Source organism: Mastacembelus armatus, chromosome 21 (genome assembly GCF_900324485.2).
Source record: "Mastacembelus armatus chromosome 21, fMasArm1.2, whole genome shotgun sequence".
Lineage (NCBI taxonomy): Eukaryota > Metazoa > Chordata > Actinopteri > Synbranchiformes > Mastacembelidae > Mastacembelus > Mastacembelus armatus.
In genome coordinates, this window is record NC_046653.1 from 19558402 (window position 1) to 19581046 (window position 22645).

The following is a 22645-nucleotide window of genomic DNA, read 5'->3' on the forward strand; positions in this document are numbered from 1 at the left end:
CTGATAAGTGCTTTATATTTTGGTTTGCTCTCACCCTTTGCCATTTACTGTGCACTGATTAGCTTAAACATGTGTATATCATATTATGCTCAGTCCTCATTTTTTTAAATTAAATTTCAGATCTGTGTTAAAAGACAGTGCTCATTTGAAAAAGATGTCCTTTTATGTGCATTAAGTGAGAGTGGTCGAGAAAGAAATCCAGTCTTACTCCTGTGCAAAAATGTGTATCAACATTTACTTCAAGTTCGTATGACGCTTCCATGTTTCTTCTTAGGACAGTTGGGTGCATATATTCCAGCTTTACCGTAACTTAGTATAAAAAACCCTCTTTGTCTTTCCATAGTGTTTCCCTGATGAGCTGCAGTGGACAAATAGGGAATTTGGTACCAAGAACACAAGCATTCATTCATGACCACCCCATGCGATAGGGGGCGATATAGTCGAATGCGCCAGGTTGCTCAGCTTTTGTCGTCTGGTTATAATCAAACTACGGACTGGTACGTCTGTACTGGAGCCGGAGCCACTTATCGGAATTGAGAGGGGCTTTATGCTCTTTCCATTGAGCGGGTGTTGTGTTTGCTGGAGCGCACTCGGCTGCGGTGCAAACTAGCTCATCGACGTCGCTGCCTCTTGGAGTTCACACCGTCGTCTGGCCTATTTTACCGAGCAGCATTTGTGACCGACTGCGCTTCCGCCATGTTGAGCAGATTCAAGTTGTGAGTGACAGCTGGGACCGAAGTGACAAGCCCCAGGAATCGGACTAGATAGAGTTAGGGGGCTGTTACCGCGCCGGTGACGCAGGAAAAACACCCAGAAGCAGAGGAAAAACGTAGGAATTAGATCTTTCTAGTAACAGGTTTGTGTCCTGCGAAACTGTCACATATATATAGGCCGCGTTTATGTAATATACGACGACACCATCGCTCAAGGCTGGACGTAGCCCGTGCATAGAGGGGGAAGTCATATCAAATTCCTGGTGAGTTGTTAGCCAACTAGCTCGGTGATTGTTAGCGGGCTGCTGCTAATGCTAGCGTCAGCTGCTGGTGAATGCAAGGTAACGTTGCTGCATTTGGGTGACTTTTGTTGTTGAGTTGGCGGCGGTGTTTTATTTCTAAGCTATTGCTCATTAAATCTTTGACGATGTCAACGCGATTAAAGTGCAACTCGCAGTCTTAGCAGTACGTGTAGTCTGGCTAGCTTACCCGCTAGCTACCAGCCATCCTCGGCGCTGTCTACAGACCGATAAGGAACATTTCCTTTAAACGTATTATGTTTACAAGTTATCGAAATGTAGTTATATCCCCCAGTCACATTTTATGTTTCACATACAATAACTTTAGCAAAACAACACCGCTGGGGACACTGTTTATTAGTTTGTTTTAGCAAAGTTGTAACTTAGCGTTAGACGGTAACGTTACAGGTCAGAACTCAGTGAAATTGCAGGAAATAGACGACTCCTGTGTCACTAACAAATTGAACGCCAGTGTTCTCTAGTTAAGGTAGCTAGCTGAGTTGACTTGTTTTGAACACTTAAGCATAATCGCAATGCTTATCTTATAGATAGGAAAACCAGTTGTCGAGTCATATCGACAAGCCACAGGGCGAAATAGATCAAAATAGAACCGCTAGCTAAATGCACATTCGGACAGCTAACTAACGGCTAGCTAACACCAACTGTTTATCTAACGTTAGATTGTTCTCGTTGTAAACGGCGCTATAGGGACGTATTTGATCGACTGTAATGCGAAGGTAAATCTTGTTAGATCATTAGTGGTTATGGTTAACCAAACTATCTGTGCGCCTCCTGGGATGAGTAGCCAGTGTTTGCTGGGACAGTATATTGTCAGGCCCAGCCGAATAATGAGGCCTGCGTGTCCCAGTGCAGTGGGCTTTGGGCGACGAGGCCTTCACCGCTTTGCTGTCTGGGCGGATCGCCTGGTATTATGCTAACCTAAGGTTAGTTACTGCGGCTAGTTAACAGCAGGCGTTAACTAACTAAACCACCAGCTGCTAACGGTGTTTTGTACTGATAGTTATATAACACCATCGTGTATTGTACGCTATAAGCACCTGAAGTGTGTTAATTTGGAGGATATTCTAAGGCAACACACACACACTGTGTTTTTCAAGACCGATTTCTCTTCCTCCCTAGGATATTTTCTAAATAACACTAACATTTTAGAGCCAAACGTCCACATTAGTATTGTACCTAGCTTAACATTTGGCCTAACTGGATGTTTTTGTCACTTTTTAAAAAAAAAAAAAGTAAGATAACATTATGTTTTTGTGCGTCATGAAAGTGCCCACCCAGCTCCCCATTAATAAGTAGTTACTTAGCAATTTCACTCATTTTAGTTTTATATACATGCACCAGACACTCAGATTTTATTATAACGATATACATATACATACACACACCTAACAATGACTGTAATGTACTGTTCTGTGTAGTGACAGCTGCAACCATAATCACTGATGCTGAAGCAAATTTCACAGGCCACCTGTAAAATAGGAAATACTTTAGTTTCACTACCTTAAAACCAAGAAAGCAGATTTTCAGTAGATAAGCAAAATTTTAGTTACCTTTCATTCCATTCTTGTGCCTAAAGAAATCAGTGGCTAACTCCTGACTACATGGATTTCATCAAAGGGTTATTAAAAGTCAAATTTGTCAATCTAATACATTAGTATTGCTCCTTACTTGCTTCAAGGCACTTGCTTGCAAAACAGGCTGTTGGTTTTGGCCTTGACAACCAGTCATTGCTCTCCAAGGGGGATGAACAGCAGCAGTTATTGATTATATTTATATTTTCAGGTTTTGCATTGTCCTATTTATATTTCAGGTTTTTATATAATGTACATTAAACATTATTATTAAATTATTTTCTTACTTTCAAACTATTGATCTTCCTGGGAAGAAGATTCCATGGAGAAGGGGTTTGAATTAATATGCTAAATTCTTTGGAGCTTGATTAGACTTGGTATTGTGATTGGCAACTTCGCTAAAGATTTCAGCTTGTTATAATATGGACAATGTCCTGTTGTATGTTTTTTTTTTCTCAGTTTTGTTTAAGAACCTTTCCCTATCATTTCATATCCTATCATTCTTCTTTCTTATCAATGACTTTGATCGCTTGTTGTGCTCACTAAATTGTTCAGGAGGAGATTTCTGGTATCAGTGCTGGTCTGTAAAACTGACATTACATTTTTCTACTTTGAATTGTAAAATTCAATCATGTGTTGACCCTTTAGCCTAGGTGATCATTTTAATGATTGGAAGATTGAAAGGCATGATGGTGATTGCCTTGACTGAAGTGCACAATATTGTTTTCAATCGATATATGATAGCTATTCTGCTACCTAGATTTTGTATTTGACTAATTTCTGTCTTCCAGCCTTTCTGTAGTTTAACAATTTTGATTTGTGTGGTTGAAAAAAAGTAACTTCTTGATTGTAACAAACAAGAACTAAGGACCATCCCCTAATAGTTTATTTTATAATATAGTATAGTATTTTACTTCAACTTTTATGCTGTTAATCCAAAGACACATTCATTGGTCTATCATTGTGCAATAATCCTGGCTAAATAACACTTTTTATACATGGCTGCCACTCTCTTAAAATGTTATGAACACATTTTTGATTTGTGCTGCTTCTTTTTGGAAGCTGAAACATTAATATACAATTTAAAGCTGACCTAATAAGCTTTTGAGACTAAAACGCAGGATGGAGCTAGCTTAAAAGCATATATCTTTTTTTTTCAGGTTTTCTTGTTAATCAGTCAAGTGTCAATGCCAAGTGCTAATTTTTTTTTCTTATACAGTTTATCTTTGACTGTTAAGTTCTGATGTTTTATGTTTGACAAGTCATATTTTAGGGTGGTGTCAAATGATGGCAAGACAGGCAAGAGCAACAAAGGTGTCTCGACAATAATCAAACTATGGCAGTTGGCATATTGTATGCTCCTTAACTGTTAGTCTGCTATGACACCCAGATCATGCAGATTTTAAACATATTTGTAATAAAAATTGAAGTGCACATAGTATCACCCAAATCTTCTGTGATAAATACCATTTGCATTTTGCAGACCAACTTCTTGCCTTTGACCTGCCATAAGTTGCTTACAGTTACATATGCAGGGAGGCATATTACTGAAATTACAGGTTTTACCTCCAAAGTGGTGAAATGATTGGGAAAACTCCTGGTTTGTTTTTAAGTCTAATCGTTTGACTGCTCATTCTTACTCCACTGGACTATAGCATACAACAATATCACAGATGTTTCCAGATCTCAGCAGTTATTTTAAGAAACACAGTTTTATTGTAATTAATAAAAGTCATAGACTAAACATTAAATGCAAATTGCAGACTAAAAAAGACCCCAGTTGTGATGGATTGGAGAAATAAATTTAGCTTGACAGTGTTTAGAGACCGTTTTGAGCTGATTTGTTATAATGGTGGTAATTATCACTTTTAAATTAGTGCACAGTTTAGAACTAGGGATGCATCCGTTAATCAGGTATGAATCAGAATTAGATAATATGCATTACTAATGAGTCAATAAGTCAATTGTATTGCCATATAACAGTAAGAGGGGAAAAAATGAAATGTCCAACAGGGTTTTTCCTCCACAGTCCCTCAGGGCTGCCCCATTGCACTATACACCTGAAGACATATATGCAATTGAGCCTCATACAAATCTGAGATGTAGCCTTTGATTGTAGTGGCACTTGATGGGTGCAGTCAGTGTCATATAACCTTTAGTTTATTGCAACTGGTATAAACATGGTTATGGCGACCCCCATAACCATGATTTTTGCTATGCTCAGGGCATTTCATCCAGCCTCTGTAGCTGCTGAGACATAATATATCATAGGACAGGAGGTGCAACAAGTTTAGGGCAGCATTATTATTATTATAAGGGTTAGAGTGACTGGTGATAACACCAGTTACTGTAGTGTTATCACCAGTATCGGTTAGTGTTGTCTCCTAGTTTGCAAATTCGCTGGCTGATTTAAATGTATCTTTTAGTGATCTTATTTGGCCTTTGAAATGTGTCTGTGGAAATTTCCAGAAGTGTGCAGGTACAGGGGACATATCCAGAACAGTTAATGTAAAGTGATGTAGTTCCTCACTTTGTCAAGTTTAATTAAGTTGCCACAAGTTGAGGATAGACTTTTGATTGGCCCTGGATATTCTGAATCTAATGACATTCAACTCAGTGATCCATATCAGCCCTTCAAGGCCTCGCTGGAGCATCCTAGTTAACACATCTAGTAGGTCACTGAGCATAGAACATTTGTTGGTTAGCGGAGCAGACAACAAGTAGAGCCCAGTTAAGAATAATTTGATTTAGATGGAAATTTCTGCAGAATAAGATTATAAACCATCTGTTAATCTATTTTCCTTGTGTTTTACAGTAACTTAACCAGTCAGCTGGTAATTCTGACCTTTTATCCATCTTTTCTGCTCCAGGTTATGCAATGGTCTCAGCAGCACATCCAGATCTCCAGGTGCTTGTGTCCCTCTCTTGTGTGTTCGGGCTCTCTTCCCTCTGCTCTACAGCTGAGGTGGCTGTGATTTCCCGCCTGGTCAGCGCTCCCTAAGAGGCCAAGATTGCCAAGATCTGCCCTGTGGCGAGCATGACGGCCACCACGCGTGGCTCTCCGGTGGGGGGCAATGACAGTCAGGGCCAGGGCCAGGCACCTGATGCTCAGAGCCAGCCCCCACTGCCACAGAACCAGGTTAGCGTCATCTTTCCACCCAACTAATACTCATCAAAGCATATTTTATATTTTGTGTGAATATTTGTGATAGTGTCTCAGTTCTGCTAACTTTTTCATGTAGTTTTGTGTTTTTGTCTGTTGTAAAGTCTGCAGGAGAGAAATAATTTAGATTACCCTGTAAAGTGAAAAAGATGTGCATTTTTATTCTCTGTGTTAGTCCATAGGCTTCAGCACAGTACTTTTTAACAGATATTGCCTGTACCTAACTACACACAGATGCCCAAGGGGATGAAAAGGGAGGAGAGGAGGGAGCGGAAAAGAGGGAGAAAGGGAGTGAAGGCGAGGCATCAATGAACAGAGCCTCTTGAGTGATGGATAAAGGATGTGTGTGTTTGTGTGTGTGTGTCTTTGTGAGTGTGCATGTGCAGGCCTGTGTTGGTTAGAGATGAGTCGTGGTGAGACGTGAGAGGCAAGCTGCCTATGTAGGTCAGCCAAGCAGAAGGAGCCTTCACCACACACCCCCACATTTCATATTTCTGTTATGCATCTCTCTTGACTGTGTGTATTCCTCTTTAACTCTCACATAGGCAGCTGCTCACGCCACCAGTGATACTCATACATACTCTTTACATAAGAAAAGATATAAAGAGGGAAAGGGGTATATAGCTGCTGCTGAAGGTTGCAGGTTGTTAACTTTTGTTACTGTAATGCTTTTCTTTCAAAAATTTCTGTTTGGCAGAACTGTGACAAAAATACCCCCATGTATGAACACATTTGTGCGTAAACGATTGTTATCCCTATGTTTTTGTTTTTTCTGGGTATAACAGGATGAAAACAGCTTTGCTTTCTTTGCAAAGTACTGTGAGAATTTGGATTTGAATGACTTTGTCTAAAGGTAGAGAGAGACACCTGCCTCTTTATACCTGCTGTGCATGTACACTTAATGACCAGAACAATGGGAACTCTGCTTCCTTTCAAGAAGTGGGCCTAGCCTTTTCAGTGGCATATGTCACTATAGAAACGGACATATACAACAGCTTTGCCTCATTCTTTGATAGTCAGGACGTTTCACTTAAAAAAAAAAAATAAAAAAAAATTTCAATCAAAATTTCAGCAGCATTTTGGATATGATATGGAGTCATTTACACTAGAAAACATATTTAATATGATTTGCAGTTTTTATTTTGGGGATTTTGTGGGGCAGTCTGTACATTAAAATCAGGGAATATATATTTATTTTGGATAGATTATGATAACTTCATAAAGCCAGATCTATATGTGATCCTTTGTTTGTTTGCTCCCGGTACACCAGAGATTAAAATATCCTGTTGTGCTCTAATAAAAAAAACTAGAATCACACAAGCTTGATAGTGAGTGACCAGAGGGGCACACCTATTAAATAAACACCCTGCAGTTTCAATTAATATGACAGTGAGTGTGACTTATCCAACAGGCAAAGCTGTTGCTGATGTTGGAGATGGAGCAAGGATAACAGTATCCCCTTTAACTCTGCTCTTTAATTGTATGGCCGAGCCACATTTCATCATCCATTTGTTAATGATACAAAATTAAAAGACATTTCTTAAAACCTCTGCCATGTAACCATGACTTTCGTGGACTGAGGGCTTTCTGTCCTATGATTAAGTAATGAGTTGTAAGAAATTATCAGTAAGTGTTCTCTCACCTTTTTGTCTGTATAGCACTTTTGGTTTCCATTTAATGGGCGTTAAAAGGGCGACTCCATGCTCACAATAGACTCTTTGATGTATGATTTTCATAATGGTTATTGCTATCAAGAGCAATCGGAAGGAGTGTTACGTCTCTTCCTTACAGGTGTTCTAATTAAGTTGCATTTTGCAGGTCTTTGTTTTTCTGACCCAGTAACTCAACACAACATGCACAAAAGCTTTATTTTTACAAGTGTGTGATTTCTGTACTATTAAATCTAGTAAACTGACAGCAGTTGGAATTTGCATTTGAGGTTTTTTGTTTTTACTTAGTCTGGCATAATATTCATGTCAGACTCTGGATGTATGGTGGTTGCATATAGATGAGTTGGAATTCTGATGTTAAATGTCTGATTTTTTTTTTTTTTTTTTTTTTTTTTAACTAGACCTCATCACCTAACTCATCTAATGAGAACTCTCCAGTGAGCCCACCAGATGATCAGGGCCAGGGAGATGGGCCTCCTCAGCTGGAAGAGGAGGAGCCTGCTTTCCCTCATACTGACCTAGCCAAGCTGGACGACATGATCAACAGGTATTTTAATTACTCAGAGGCTGCATATTGGATCAGTCCTAATTCAGTGCTATGACTTAACACGACATGCAGCAATTTCAAAGTGTATTACAGTTTGTTTGTTTTTTAGATTTTATTCCAGACTTGTCTGATAGACATTATCTATGATTCTTATACAAAATATGTTGGTTTTTGATTCATGTGTTATTATTTCTTGTCCTAGGCCTCGTTGGGTTGTTCCAGTTTTGCCAAAAGGAGAGTTAGAAGTTCTCTTGGAAGCTGCTATAGACCTGAGTAAAAAAGGTAGGAATATACAGAATCATCTTTTGTGTCAGAGAATCCCTGTGACCTTCACATCCCAGAGAAGTGTTTTTAAAGTAACTCACCGGTTTAATTATGCTGTAAAGATTGTTAGTGATCACAAATTCAGCAACAACAAAATGGCTTCAGTGTCAACTAAAAACTTTACAAGTGATACCATAAATGCCATAATCCTATTTTTAAAGACCATGTCTTTAAATGTTTGTAGAAACAGATTTATTTCACTTTGGTGCACTTTTTGTATTAAAAATGTGTCCTTCCACGCAGGATTGGATGTAAAGTGTGAGGCATGTCAGAGGTTTTTCAGAGATGGCCTGACCATCTCCTTCACAAAGATCCTGACAGATGAAGCAGTCAGTGGCTGGAAGTTTGAGATTCATGTGAGTTTTCATTATTGTTTTGTATTTTGGTACATGAGGCTTGAGCCAAGGTGTCCACATTTAACAGTTTCACCCCCTGGGCTTTGAGGACGCATCGAACATTTCAAATAAAATGATCAACACATTACTGAACAGATTTTATGAAAGTAAATATTGTTAATGTATGTGACACACAAAAGCCTGGTTTTAGACATTAGGTCTGTCTGATGAAGGATATCTGAGCTTGAAATTTGACCCTGCTTTCATTTCCCACAATGCACAACATCTACTTCATGGAAAGGATCAAAGGTGTTAAAGGTTAACAAAAATCGGTATTACTGTCAGGTGGCATGGGTCAGCTTAGTCATCTTAGCGTGACATGTTTGTCTTCATCTTTGGATATTGGATATATAAATTGTTCAGGTAAGGGTTTTGCCTGTAAATGGAGTTTTGTTGTAGAGCTGAGAGAAAGGGGCAACACCAGCAGTGATCAATGATCTTTTTGTTACGAGTAGCTGAGGCTGGCTGTTGTGTTGATTTAGGGAGATTGATCTGTGGAACCTTTTTCACAATAAACCAATGAGACAGACAAGGACAAAGTAATGAGGTGTCTGTTTCTTTTTCACCTTTGCATAAAATCATTTTGACTAATTTTAGGTGTTTTTTTTTTTTTTTTCCCCCCTAATCTTGCGCAGTACATTACACGGTAACATAGTTTTTTTTTCTTGTTTTTTAATGATCAAGTGCTGCTCTGATTTTGTTCATTAATTAGTCCAAAATGTTAAGAAACAAACCGGACTTTGAAGTCAGTTAAAGCTTCCCTGGAATGCTATGATGTGTCAGTCCCATATTGATTACTTATATCTGGTTACTTCAGATCTGCAGACCTGTCAGGAGCAATGCAGGAGGAGCAGGGGATTGCTATTTTATTAATGATGTGGTTGGGCAGTTTTTGTTTTTCTCTGGAAAAAGTTTTTACATCAATGTCAATGTGACATGCCACTAAAGGCACCAAAATATCACTCTTGAGAGTAAAACGTGACACTTGACAGGTAGTCTATTTTAGGAGTTTAGCCTGTGGCAGCTGCTTTATCCAGGCTTGCCTGACTGCAGGGTAACTGGGCAGAAGCCATGAATAATGCAGTATTTCTCATATTTCCAGGTACATTATAATAATGAAAAGGCATTGGTTATAACATTCAGTATTTAAAAACAAACATGAAATAGTTACACATAGTGTTTGATGCATTTACCCAAACTGTTGAATGAGATCCAGCTTGTTAGTCTATTTGGGTGCAGCCCTAATAAGGGCATGTTCAAGGCTAGGCATATCACCTTTAAGGAACATTTATCATGGTAACATACTTTTTAGCAGAGCTTTCATCCTTTGCTAAGCTGGTTTGAAGACACTGGAGATTTCCAGCTACAGAAGATTAGATAAAGAAAAAATAAAATAAGGTGGAATATTCTCCTTTTAGCTAAGTGCTAAATGATCTTTCTAACTTGTGGCTTGGAGACAATGCTATTCATATTTTGCTTTAAAATGTCGTTTAATGTTAGTGGTAATGCATGTTCAACGTTACAACCACCATTTCAGTTTCACAGCTTTCCAATTCCTGACATTGTCTAAGACCAAAAATAGTTTATCAAGAAACTAGACTTTCTTAATACTGCTTAATTGCCACAATGAGCAGAAGACATGAATATACACTGTTCTGTGGATACAGACGGCAAGTTGTATTTATGGACCTTTTTGTAGTAATATCTCAAAATATGCTTAAGCCACCCCCATAGAGCCAGTGTGTGGAAAAACACTAGATATTCTGGTCAAAATGCAAGGTTACTATTAGTAATCCAGACCTTTTAGTTGTATTTCACCCCCTCATACTTTCTGTCTCTCTCCCTGTCATAATGTTGCTGTTTTCCCACCCACACAACTTTCTTCACAGAGGTGTATCATCAATAACACACACCGTTTGGTGGAGCTGTGTGTGGCCAAGCTCTCTCAGGACTGGTTTCCTCTACTGGAGCTGCTGGCCATGGCCACCAACCCTCACTGCAAGTTTCACATCTACAACGGCACACGGCCCTCGGAGACCGTCCCTGCTGGAGCCCAGCTGGCTGACGACGAGCTCTTTGCCCGACCACCAGATCCGCGATCTCCTAAGGTGAAGCACTACAGCAGCTGACCCATCACAATATTGTCCCCTTGAAATAACATTCAACATGTTTTTTTAGATTAATAGTACGTCACAATTTTTTTGAATACACTTCAGAGTATAAATTATGTTAATAATACACATTTATTTATTATAACATAAATGTTTAGGCATGTAGAAAATTAAAAATTGTCTTGGCAGAAAGACTCAAATCTTTTCCCCTGTGTTGACAGAATCCAGAGTGGCATTTTAGCGGTACCCTTAGGGCTCTCATGAGACAAAGAGAATCCCTCTCTGGAGTAGCCTGATAATGACAAATATGGAACTCACAGTCAGGAGACACCTAGTGTCAGAAAGCAGTTGGATAAAAGAGAAGGTGGATACACTAGAAAATAGGAATTTTGCAGTGAAAGAGTGATGAATTCAGTGTGGGCATAGGGTCAGTATAAACAGCACTGCAGCACAGCTTCCCTGTCTGCCTCAGTTGGCAGGGGGCCCAGGACTACTTCCACTTGTTTAAGTCAGATTTTGCTATAGTTTTTTAAGGTTGATATCTGCAGTTCAAATTTTATTAGTTGTTATTTATCGGCTGAAAAGGGCAGTTAAGTTTTTGGTGAGGCAGAGCAAAATCTCTCCCTGTCTTCACAATGGATCTCATTCTCAGAGGTGATAAAATCAATACTAAAAGTTTGCAGTTGGGGACTTATTTGGGGGAAGAGTGTATAAAGTTGTAGAAATGTTTTTTAACTTATGAGCCTTTCTCCCCCCCCCCCCCAACTTCACAGGGCTGGCTGGTGGACTTAATAAACAAATTTGGCACATTAAACGGGTTTCAAATGTTGCACGATCGCTTCATGAGCGGCCAAGCACTGAACGTCCAGATCATTGCTGCACTTATCAAGTGAGATTGTTGTTTAATGATAATACACTATACTTTGATCTTGTCAATGAGCTTTCCTTAACGTTTTATAGGCTGCCGGAATGCAGTTTTTGTCAGCTGATTGTGTGTTCTCTTCATTACAGGCCTTTTGGCCAGTGTTACGAGTTCCTCACATTGCACACAGTAAAGAAGTACTTCCTTCCAGTCATCGAGATGGTTCCTCAGTTTCTAGAGAATCTCACAGATGAGGAGCTAAAGAAAGAGGCCAAGAATGAAGCCAAAAACGACGCACTGTCCATGATAATCAAGAGTCTGAAGAATCTGGCTTCTCGTGTACCAGGGCAGGAGGAAACCGTGAAGAATTTAGAGATTTTTAGGTTAAAAATGATTCTTAGGTGAGTCAAAAAAGATATCTTTTTTTCACTAGATTGATGTTCAAATTTAAGTACAGTTTCAACACCACATTTAATATTATCTGATATCAACTAAATAAACTAATTTTGTTTCACCAGGTTATTGCAAATTTCTTCTTTTAATGGCAAAATGAATGCACTAAATGAAGTTAACAAGGTGATCTCCAGTGTGTCCTACTACACTCATCGGCATAACCCTGAGGAGGAGGAGTGGCTGACTGCAGAGCGCATGGCGGTAGGTTCAGCTCAGCGCTCATCTTTAGTATTTTAACAAAGAGTTCTGTCTCTAAAATTCACTTTTCTGTTTCCTCATGTCCAACCTCAGGAGTGGATCCAGCAGAATCACATCCTGTCTATTGTGCTGAGGGACAGTTTGCACCAGCCACAGTATGTTGAGAAACTGGAGAAGATCCTTCGCTTCGTCATCAAAGAAAAAGCTCTTACAATGCAGGATCTGGACAACATCTGGGCTGCACAGGTATACTGCTACTCGTAAGATTTAGATATTTTTAATAAAATAACTAACATAAAAGTTAGCAAAATGGTCTGTATTTGATATTAAATTCAAATCATTTGGAGCTACAGTGTTTGATGTTGTATCTTTTGGACTAAGAGAAGAGCATGGCATGAATGTCCACGTGGTTGTCTGGTCAGGTTTTTCATCATTTCCACAGTTGGTACAGTTGGATGTAAATTGTCTTTTACTGTAACTTCAAGACAACTGCATGTTTTACACCACAACCATAAAGTCAGCTGATGACCTGTTAATTGCTAAATGTTCATGTTGCCACTGTGACTTATTCTTGACCATGCTGGGGCATAATGTGGGGAGTTTTATAATATTTTTTTAAGCCAAGAGTGGGGTTGCTGTCTCTGTACTTGCAGGCTGGCAAGCATGAAGCCATTGTGAAGAATGTCCATGACCTCCTGGCTAAGCTGGCCTGGGACTTCTCACCTGAGCAGCTTGATCATCTTTTTGACTGTTTCAAGGTAATTGAGAGTTGTCTTAATCAATCACACATTCTAAAAGCGTTTTGTGCACAAATATAGTATTTCCTTTAGTATTATCTTTAGTATTTCCTTTCAGATCTGGATATTGCAGTTAAGCTAGGTCACAACATACTGGTATACCTGCTAACATAACACTGGGCTTGGTTCTTCCTCTAACACAGGCAAGCTGGACCAATGCTAGCAAAAAGCAGCGTGAAAAACTGCTAGAACTCATCCGGCGCTTGGCTGAAGATGATAAGGATGGTGTGATGGCCCACAAGGTCCTCAACCTGTTGTGGAACCTGGCACACAGTGATGATGTCCCTGTAGACATCATGGACCAGGCTCTTAGTGCTCACATCAAGATACTGGATTATAGTTGCTCACAGGTACAAGATGGTGTATAATTAATAAATATGTTTAAAGGTGAATGGTGTGAAAAGTAACTGAAGTAAATGTCAAATACTGAACATGTTTAACTTTGACTTGCAGGATAGAGACACCCAGAAAATCCAGTGGATAGATCGCTTCATAGAGGAGCTACGAACCAATGACAAATGGGTGATTCCTGCCTTGAAGCAAATCCGAGAAATCTGTAGCCTTTTTGGAGAAGCGCCTCAAAACCTAAGGTAAGTCTTTTATGTTGCACACATAAGAGAAGATACTAACAATAGCAAACATTATTTGGTTTAGTTTTAGAGTGGTAAATTCTGATTATTTATTTTGCACATAATACGTGAACACACAAAACTTTAATTATTTTGACTATTTAACATTCCTGGCATTTTAGTCAAACTTGTCAACTCCTAAGCTTAGTGCCAAGCACAGTAAATAGCTTAGCAATTTAATGTCATATGCTGCAAGATAACATCTCAATTTTCCTCTGCATCTCATCCCAGTGCACTAATTAACCATCAGAGCTCCCCGACAGAGGATGTTAAATATCTGTCAGTGAGCCTAATTTTGATTTCACCTACCAGACTGCTTGTGTTTGCTCTGTAAGCATGTCCCACTGCGTGTGGTTGTGAGACACCCCCTTAAATCAAGCACTCTGGATGGTTGGCCACTTGTTTCGATAGGATGGTGCTAGTCAAGAGAATCACATTTTTCTTGAGTACCCTGAAAGGAGCTGAAAGGTGCTCTTATTTCTGTTTGCTTTGTTATTCTGTAACAAGGTAAACAGTATCTGCAGTTGACAGACAACATTGGGGAATGTTGGTAGGCTCAGATCTAATCTTTACCACTCCACGCATGCTCCTAAACGCAACCAGTTCCATCCAAACAGATGTAGTGCTCACTTCTGTCTAAAGCTGACTGGCTAGTTACCTGTCTAGTCCTCTAGCTAGATTAACTAATGGTTCAATAAATATCAGAAATTACTGTTTCTGTTAACATTAGTCACACCTGTGCTTTTCACCAGAGATCTATCTAAAATGTCTTTAGGCCTATCTGTTATACATGCTGATAAGAAGTGTAGGTTTGGCATAATTCAGAAGTTGTTCTGATACATTGATTTTGTTTGGGCTTAGTGAGCTGCAGTACTTAAACTCAGAAAAATTATATCCAAGGTTTATGACCCAAGCAAACAAAGGCATGGGTTTAATGTTACTGTGGAAATTTGTGAAATTACTGTAAGGAGGTTTTATGATCACATTGTTAACAATAATTGTAAATTGTTTTGTTTTTAAGTAGTGTTTTTGTTATAGTCAATATAGAAAATATGTAGTATACATGCCTATTGTTTTTTCAGAAAGAAAATGCCAATTAAATTACAAACGAACTTAATGGGGTAAGTTGAGTGCTAATTTCAGGGTTCTACTTATTTCTGTGTTATGTCAAGTCTAACTTTCTCTTTGATACATTTATAATATATACTATATAAAATGTAAATCTGTGCCACAAATTTGCTTAAGCAATTCTTTCTTGGGTTTCATCTCAAATGACCTATTCTTCATTCAAGGTGGTGTTCACATAGTTGTGCACGTGTAGTCCAGTCAGGTGAAGTGACATTTCATTTATTTAGCCAAATAATACAAAGGGCCTTAAAAGTCAGATAAGGAAATGAGTGTAAATGAGAATAAGCCTTACGAAGAGCAACAATAGACAGATCCTTTTCCACAGTGTAAAGACTTGGAATAGATGTGTATATGAAATAGCAACCTCATACATTTTACAGTATGGACAATCAGAATGGCATAAGTAAATATTGTAAACATAAATGATTAACAGCTACTTCCATGTGCCTCCAAGTCAAGCAATCGATTGAGATAAGATACTTGTTTCCTCACTAAAATCTTAGTCTGCACCTTTAAATTCTGAGATGATGCAGGGGTACAATAAATAAAACACCCTCTCTGCTCTTGTTATAAAACCTTGGTAAACCAGAAGGCAAATGTTTGCTTATCCTTCACATTCTTTGCAGCACTTGTCCTTAGGTTTAAGAAATGAATAACAATCACTGACTGTAACAACAATCATAACATACATGTAATCTAAACCTGCATCTAAATAGCTTGCCTGTTTCTACAATGAGGATGAATGATAATTAGCATTGCTCTCAGTCCGTCTATGCAATCTGATTTCAGTATCAAGCAATATAACTAGAAAATGCCTTCCCACACAAGTGGGTCTTTATATTCAGTACAAAGTCAGCTTAGATAAAATCCATGTGTGGTCCCTGAATTCAAAATAACTTACATCTGTAGGTAAGCTGTGCAGAGAATAGTCCCATTAATTTAGTCAGTGACAGAACAAAATGAAAAGTCATTTGAGATGAAGCCCCATTCTTCCTGCCAGCTCCTTTCAGCTCAAATCATTCAATGCAAAATATCATGGTATTTCATGCCTTGTACTCCCAACCATTGGCTCTCACCACAAAAGTATACATATGCTATTCCTCAAGAGCTGTCTTCTTGCTTTTTAGTTTTTTGAGAAATGTACTATCATGTGTTTGAGATGGTACTATTCAATGTAATCTAACCACTTCTGTTTTGTAAAGTTCAATGTGACTGCAGATTTTTGGTAAATCTGAGCCAACTTCATTTGTGTGGAAACAAGGCAGGAAATGTCCTTTATTGATATGACTTTTGCTAGTTATTTTATGATGCGCCCGCACACACACACACACAATACCAAATGCTGCTTTCTTTATTGCCCAGGTAGAAATAAATGAAAAATCAGTTATGCTATATTTTCTTAATCAGAAAGTGTTTTGTTCAAAGTTACTTATGTCAATTTCATTTTTACTTTGAGTCTTTTGCTATTGCTTCCCGTCTTAAAATATCTTCTTGTCCTCTTTACATCCACCATTCCCACTGCTATTTCTCTCTTCAGTCAAACCCAGAGAAGTCCTCATGTGTTTTATCGTCATGATCTGATCAACCAGCTGCAGCATAACCATGCTCTGGTCACCTTGGTGGCTGAGAACCTCTCAGCCTACATGGAGACTATGAGGCAGCTCTCCAAAGGTACTTTGTCAGGGCCAGAAATAGCACCTTGTGTTAGCTGTACCTCTCGCTTTAATACAGGGATTGGGAATGTGCAATCTGTGCAGTCTGACTGGTCATATGTGTGCTTTTACAGAAGAACAGGCTGAATTTGACCCCCAGACAGTCAGGCCTGGTAGCCGCTACAGCCACGTCCAGGAAGTACAGGAACGACTCAACTTCCTCAGGTACAATTTATCCCTACATATCCACTCTCACACATTTCCAATTATGAAGAATGTTATAGTTCTCTAAAAGCTGGGACTGCACTTATTATATTCTGTCTGAAAAATGGCTGCACAAAGTGGGGGAAGAATCAGATTCCTTATAATAAATTTTCAGGGTACTGCCACGAGAGAGACTCAATAACTAATACACAAATGTAGACAATTATAGGAAACTTGCTGTCATTCTGTAATAGCACAAAGATAGTTGGGGGAAAAAGGTGCAAACCAGAATATTACTGTTAAATCATATAATGAAAATAATTTTATATTATTGTAATTGTGGATAATATTTATACATTGTAATGTAGGGAATAAATGCACCAACAGGTTTTAACTATAATATAGTTTTATGCCTTCTATCCTTTACAGTGTGTGGGAATTACACAATACGCTCCCTGTCCTGTCTGTTAGCCACTAAACTGCTTCTTTGAAATATCTTGTTCAAGGACAACAGTCCTTGAGGCATCCAGCGATGCTCTAACCAGCAATTATCATTAAAGTCTAGGACCAACTCTGTGACCTTCACACACACATTTCTCCAATCTTCAAGCCACCAGGGATCACTATGGTTTTTTGTTTTTTTCTTTTGGCTAGGTTCCTACTAAAGGATGGCCAGCTGTGGCTATGTGCCCCTCAGGCCAAGCAGATCTGGAAGTGTCTGGCTGAGAATGCAGTGTTTCTTTGTGATCGTGAGGCTTGCTTCAAATGGTACGTGGGATTTGATCTGTTCTTGCTTTTGGCTTGAATGAATTTCCATTTGTTTGTCTGAATGTGGTTATTATACTATCATCAAACAGGTACTCAAAGCTCATGGGTGATGAGCCAGATCTGGACCCAGACATCAATAAGGATTTCTTTGAGAACAACGTTCTGCAGTTGGACCCATCTCTACTAACGGAAAATGGCATGAAGTGTTTCGAGAGGTTTTTTAAGGCTGTCAACTGCAGGGAGGGCAAGCTGGTAGCAAAGCGCAGAGCCTACATGATGGATGACTTGGAACTAATTGGCTTGGACTACCTCTGGAGGGTAAGGAGATTTGTTGCAACAGGTAAAGGTAAACAGATGTTTTTTATGTCAAATAGAGACATATCTAAGAAAGGTGCTGTTCAGCTATGTTGCCTGTTGTCTTTCCTTTTCACACCATTTGTCATGTATGCATGAAAGTCTCGTCCCTGAGTATAATAAAGAGTGCTTTTTGGGGGGGAATTAAAATAATTTTCTCCCCCTTCCCAGGTGGTAATTCAAGGAAGTGATGACATTGCCAGCAGAGCCATAGACCTGCTGAAAGAGATTTATACCAACCTCGGACCAAAACTTCAAGTCAATCAGGTACAGGGATTGTTCGTTTTTAGCTAGAACAGAGGTTTATAGGGCTTTTGTTTCTGTCTTATAGTTCCAAGTTATAGTTTCTAGTTTATTAGTCAACAAATGTACTGCTTAGATGTCAATTCGTATTATTTGGCATCACTTTGTCTTACGTGTTCTGTCCCTCTTTAGGTTGAAATTCATGAGGATTTCATTCAGTCATGTTTTGATCGTCTGAAAGCATCCTATGACACCCTGTGTGTGTTGGATGGAGACAAAGACAGCATTAACTGCGCTCGTCAGGAGGCTATTCGCATGGTGCGAGTTCTCACAGTGCTCAAAGAGTACATCAATGAGTGTGACAGTGACTACCATGAAGAGAGGACTATACTGCCCATGTCCAGGTACAATCACAAGGCAGTGCTACACTTAACCATGCTCATGCTCCAGAACAAGAAATGTTTTTTCTGTTTCCTTGTTATTCTCGGAGATAAACAAGTCTGATGATGTTAAACTTTCATTGCAACCTATTTTTATATTTTCTTTGGCAGAGCTTTCCGTGGGAAGCATATCACGTTGATAGTCCGTTTCCCGAACCAGGGGCGTCAGGTAGATGACCTCGATATCTGGTCACACACCAATGACACAATTGGCTCAGTTCGACGTAGCATCCTGAACAGGATCAAAGCTAATGCTGCACATACCAAAGTAGAGCTCTTTATTGGTGGAGAAGTTGTTGATCCAGCTGATGACAGGAAGCTGATTGGACAACTCAATTTGAAGGACAAAACGGTGAGATTGTGCCTCTTCTTCTGCACTAAAGGAAGATGTATTCTGATTAAATTACCGTTGCATTAATATGTTTCTGTAAAAAAAGATGAAAGATGTAAAACCAAATCTGTAGTTGTTTTAAACTCAAGCTTACAATCTGATCTAATAATTTCCATCCATTAGATCAGTGTTTTTCAAACTCGCTCTCATGTTTTGTTGCTTAGCTGATTACAGCCAAGCTGACCCAGGTGAGTGCCAACATGCCCTCGAGCCCAGACAGCTCCTCTGACTCATCCACTGGCTCTCCTGGTAACCATGGCAACCACTATAGCGACGGTCCCAACCCTGAGGTGGAGAGCTGTCTTCCTGGTGTGGTGAGTTTACATCATAATCACTGAGTTGATCCCATAAATAGGACTCTTTACATGTTACATCCAAACACTGACAACATGACAACACAGGCTGACCTGTAAAAGTATGAGAATGTGATTCTTGTAAGCTGATTGTCATATCACACTCAAAACCAAGAATCTGTAGCAGTCTCTTGACTAATTTTTATGGAAGCAGATTTTAAGCAGTACTCTAATGGCCTTTGCCCTATCTCACAGATTATGTCTCTGCATCTGCGCTACATCTCCTTTTTGTGGCAAGTGGCTGACCTGGGCTGCAACCTCAACATGCCTTTGCTCAGAGATGGTGCTCGAGTTCTCATGAAGCTCATGCCACCAGGTACAATGCAACCTATTCACCTGATGAGAACACACACTTCACAGGCAACATGAGCTCAGTGTCATGTTTTTGTATCTTCAGATAACACTACAGTGGAGAACCTGAGAGCTGTGTGTCTGGACCATGCCAAGCTTGGTGAGAACAGCCTCAGTCCATCATTGGACTCTCGCTTCTTCGGCCCTTCACCTTCACAAGTGCTCTACCTCATTGAGGTGAGTCTCAGTGTTTATTTCTCATGCAATTTTTTGACATGACTAACCTTAGATATAGTATTGTATCCTTGTGTGGCATTCCATTAATAATCTTAACATAATGCATGAATATGTTGTCCCATGAAGCATAATTACTAAATTAGCTGAATAAAACATGGCATCTGTTTTCCACATTTAAGAGTTTCTGCTGTTAGTTAAGTGTTATATAATTAACCCAGTAATTCCACTGTGTAAAACACGGTCTTGTGTTCTGTCCCATGTCTGCAGCTCTGTAAGATGGTTCACACTATTTATGCACGTTTCAGGTTGTGTATGCTTTGCTGATGCCAGCCAGTGCCACTCTTGGAGAAGATGCCAGTGACTTCCAGTACAATTTTTTAAAGAGTGGAGGGCTGCCCTTGGTATTGAGCATGCTCACCAGGAACAACTTCCTCCCATCAGCAGACATGGAGACACGGCGTGGAGCTTACCTAAATGCACTGAAGATCGCTAAACTCCTCCTGACAGCTGTTGGTTTTGGGCATGTAAAGGCTGTGGCTGAGGCCTGCCAGCCCAACGCTGAGGGAAATATTCCCGTCTCTCCGGTTAGGCCGCACACATAACTTACACAGAGACATACCTGTATATCTAGTTCCTCAATAGCCATTATCTCTACTTACATGTCTTCATCTGTTCTCCACACTCTTGTCACCTGGCCTCACATTGTGTCCAGATTAATCAGGCCACTCATGACCAGGCCCTAGTCCTCCAGAGCGCTCTGCAAAACATCCCTAACCCTGCCTCAGAGTGCATGCTGCGCAACGTAGCCATCCGCCTGGCCCAGCAGATTTCTGATGAGGTAACAATAATTTAAGGGTATGGATTTTACATTGTGTTGTAAGATCTGAGCAACCTGAGCTAGTAATGGTAATGTATAATTTCTCTTGGCACTATAGGACAGATAGAAATTTTATGGTTAATGGATAAGCTGGCAATAAAGGTAGATAACCACTCATTTAAGTAATACATGTTTAATTTAGTGTCAGTATGAATATTCAAAAAGATTGTAAGAAATGTCATTTCAAATAAACACAGGAGTGGACCTAAATCTATTTTCCAGTGTACTCTCTCTGTAATAATAGATTTTATGGCACTATTGTTTTTTCATTAGAATTTCTTCCAGGCATCAAAGTACATCCCAGACATTTGTGTGATCCGAGCGATACAGAAAATAGTGTGGGCATCAGGCTGTGGTACAGTACAGCTGGTCTTCAGTTCCAATGAAGAAATCAGCAAGATATATGAGAAGGTAAATGTTCAGCCTCCTTTTATTGTTGCTATTTGTGGGAGTGTTTTGTTGAAAACAGTCTTTCAGAAAGCAAGTATAATCAACTGAATAGAAGGAGGAACAGAGTGTTTGCTGTGCATCACTTCATAAAAGCATAATGGCAAACTGTTGTAGAACCTAGGGGCCAAGAAAATAAAAGCCCAGTCCCCAAATACTCTAAACTTAAAAGCATAAGCATTTTCTTTTTTTCTTTGTTTTTTCTTTCTTTATTTATTTTTAGACAAATGCAGCTAAGGAGCCAGATGGGGAGGACGAGCAGGTGTGCTGCGAGGCTCTGGAAGTGATGACACTGTGTTTCGCCCTTATGCCCACGGCTCTGGACACCCTCAGTAAGGAGAAGGCTTGGCAGACTTTCATCATAGACCTGCTGCTACACTGCCATAGCAAGTAAGTAAAGCAGTAAGCTTTCCAACCAGCACCTGAAGCAAACATGTAAAACACTCTCATCTCTAGCTTTTGACTGAATATAATGATGATGTTTTTGTAACAGATCTGTACGTCAGATGGCCCAGGAGCAGTTTTTCCTGATGGCAACCAGATGTTGTATGGGCCATCGACCCCTCCTTTTCTTTATCACCCTCCTGTTCACTGTACTGGGGGTGAGTGTAAATACCCTGTGGGCCTCATGACTATTGTGTCTCACTGCCCTCTTTTATTTATTCATTTTTTATTACAGACATGTTAGCAGTTAACTGGTTACAGGATCCTAATTGTTCATGTCTATGTCCAGAGTACAGCCAAGGAGCGAGCCAAACATGCTGGGGACTACTTCACTTTGCTCAGACATCTCCTGAACTATGCCTATAACAGTAACATCAACCTGCCAAACGCTGAGGTGCTCCTCAATAATGAGATCGATTGGCTGAAAAGGATAAGGGTAAAACATCCTCTTAATCATTTGTTCATGATCTAAATATTTTGGCCAGTATGTTGTATTATGCCCCTGAAAAAAGACTTTTTGAGTTTATCTATTGTTTTGCACTGATAGTTGGGTGTGACAGAATTGATGGTACACATTGTTTGCATTTCTTAGGATGAGGTTAAGAGGACAGGGGAGACTGGTGTGGAGGAGACCATACTGGAAGGCCATCTTGGGGTCACCAAAGAACTTCTAGCCTTTCAGACACCAGAGAAGAAGTATTACATTGGCTGTGAGAAGGGAGGAGCTAACCTCATCAAGGTACAATAAACAGACTACCAGAAACAGGTCATGGGAAAAAAGTGTATTTTATTCACTTAACAAGACTTATTTGTTCTTATCTTCTTAAATAGGAGCTGATAGATGACTTCATCTTCCCAGCGTCTAATGTTTACCTGCAGTACATGAAAAGCGGGGAGTTCCCCACAGAGCAAGCTATCCCAGTGTGCAGCACCCCTGCTTCCATCAATGCTGGTTTTGAGCTCCTGGTGGCTCTGGCTGTTGGTTGTGTTCGCAACCTCAAACAAATAGTGGACACTCTGACTGACATGTACTACTTAGGTAGGGAGACACCACTGTAGCAAT

At 39.6% G+C, this 22645-nt stretch overlaps 1 protein-coding gene across 8 annotated transcripts in view; it reads left to right on the top strand.

The window, feature by feature from the left end:
* Positions 1-530: 530 nt before the first annotated feature.
* The window catches only part of usp9 (ubiquitin specific peptidase 9), a 31852-nt gene continuing 9737 nt past the window's right edge, over positions 531-22645 (top strand). For 2 of the 8 annotated variants that reach the window (XM_026296086.1, XM_026296090.1), the window contains exons 1-32: positions 531-976; positions 5475-5743; positions 7839-7984; positions 8187-8266; positions 8552-8664; positions 10593-10811; positions 11588-11703; positions 11826-12077; positions 12195-12330; positions 12421-12573; positions 12981-13085; positions 13268-13474; positions 13578-13714; positions 14836-14874; positions 16419-16552; positions 16668-16758; positions 17392-17505; positions 17595-17823; positions 18031-18126; positions 18295-18506; positions 18654-18894; positions 19098-19247; positions 19482-19602; positions 19684-19814; positions 20120-20398; positions 20527-20652; positions 20965-21102; positions 21362-21528; positions 21632-21740; positions 21872-22018; positions 22175-22321; positions 22414-22621. In XM_026296086.1, the coding sequence (XP_026151871.1) occupies positions 5642-5743; positions 7839-7984; positions 8187-8266; positions 8552-8664; positions 10593-10811; positions 11588-11703; positions 11826-12077; positions 12195-12330; positions 12421-12573; positions 12981-13085; positions 13268-13474; positions 13578-13714; positions 14836-14874; positions 16419-16552; positions 16668-16758; positions 17392-17505; positions 17595-17823; positions 18031-18126; positions 18295-18506; positions 18654-18894; positions 19098-19247; positions 19482-19602; positions 19684-19814; positions 20120-20398; positions 20527-20652; positions 20965-21102; positions 21362-21528; positions 21632-21740; positions 21872-22018; positions 22175-22321; positions 22414-22621 (4645 nt within the window). In that variant the 5' untranslated portion in view covers positions 531-976; positions 5475-5641. Of the gene's footprint in view, positions 977-1031; positions 1055-5474; positions 5744-7838; positions 7985-8186; positions 8267-8551; positions 8665-10592; positions 10812-11587; positions 11704-11825; positions 12078-12194; positions 12331-12420; positions 12574-12980; positions 13086-13267; positions 13475-13577; positions 13715-14835; positions 14875-16418; positions 16553-16667; positions 16759-17391; positions 17506-17594; positions 17824-18030; positions 18127-18294; positions 18507-18653; positions 18895-19097; positions 19248-19481; positions 19603-19683; positions 19815-20119; positions 20399-20526; positions 20653-20964; positions 21103-21361; positions 21529-21631; positions 21741-21871; positions 22019-22174; positions 22322-22413; positions 22622-22645 lie in introns of those variants that run through there. The other 6 variants (XM_026296089.1, XM_026296092.1, XM_026296087.1 and 3 more) reach the window with 5 other exon arrangements.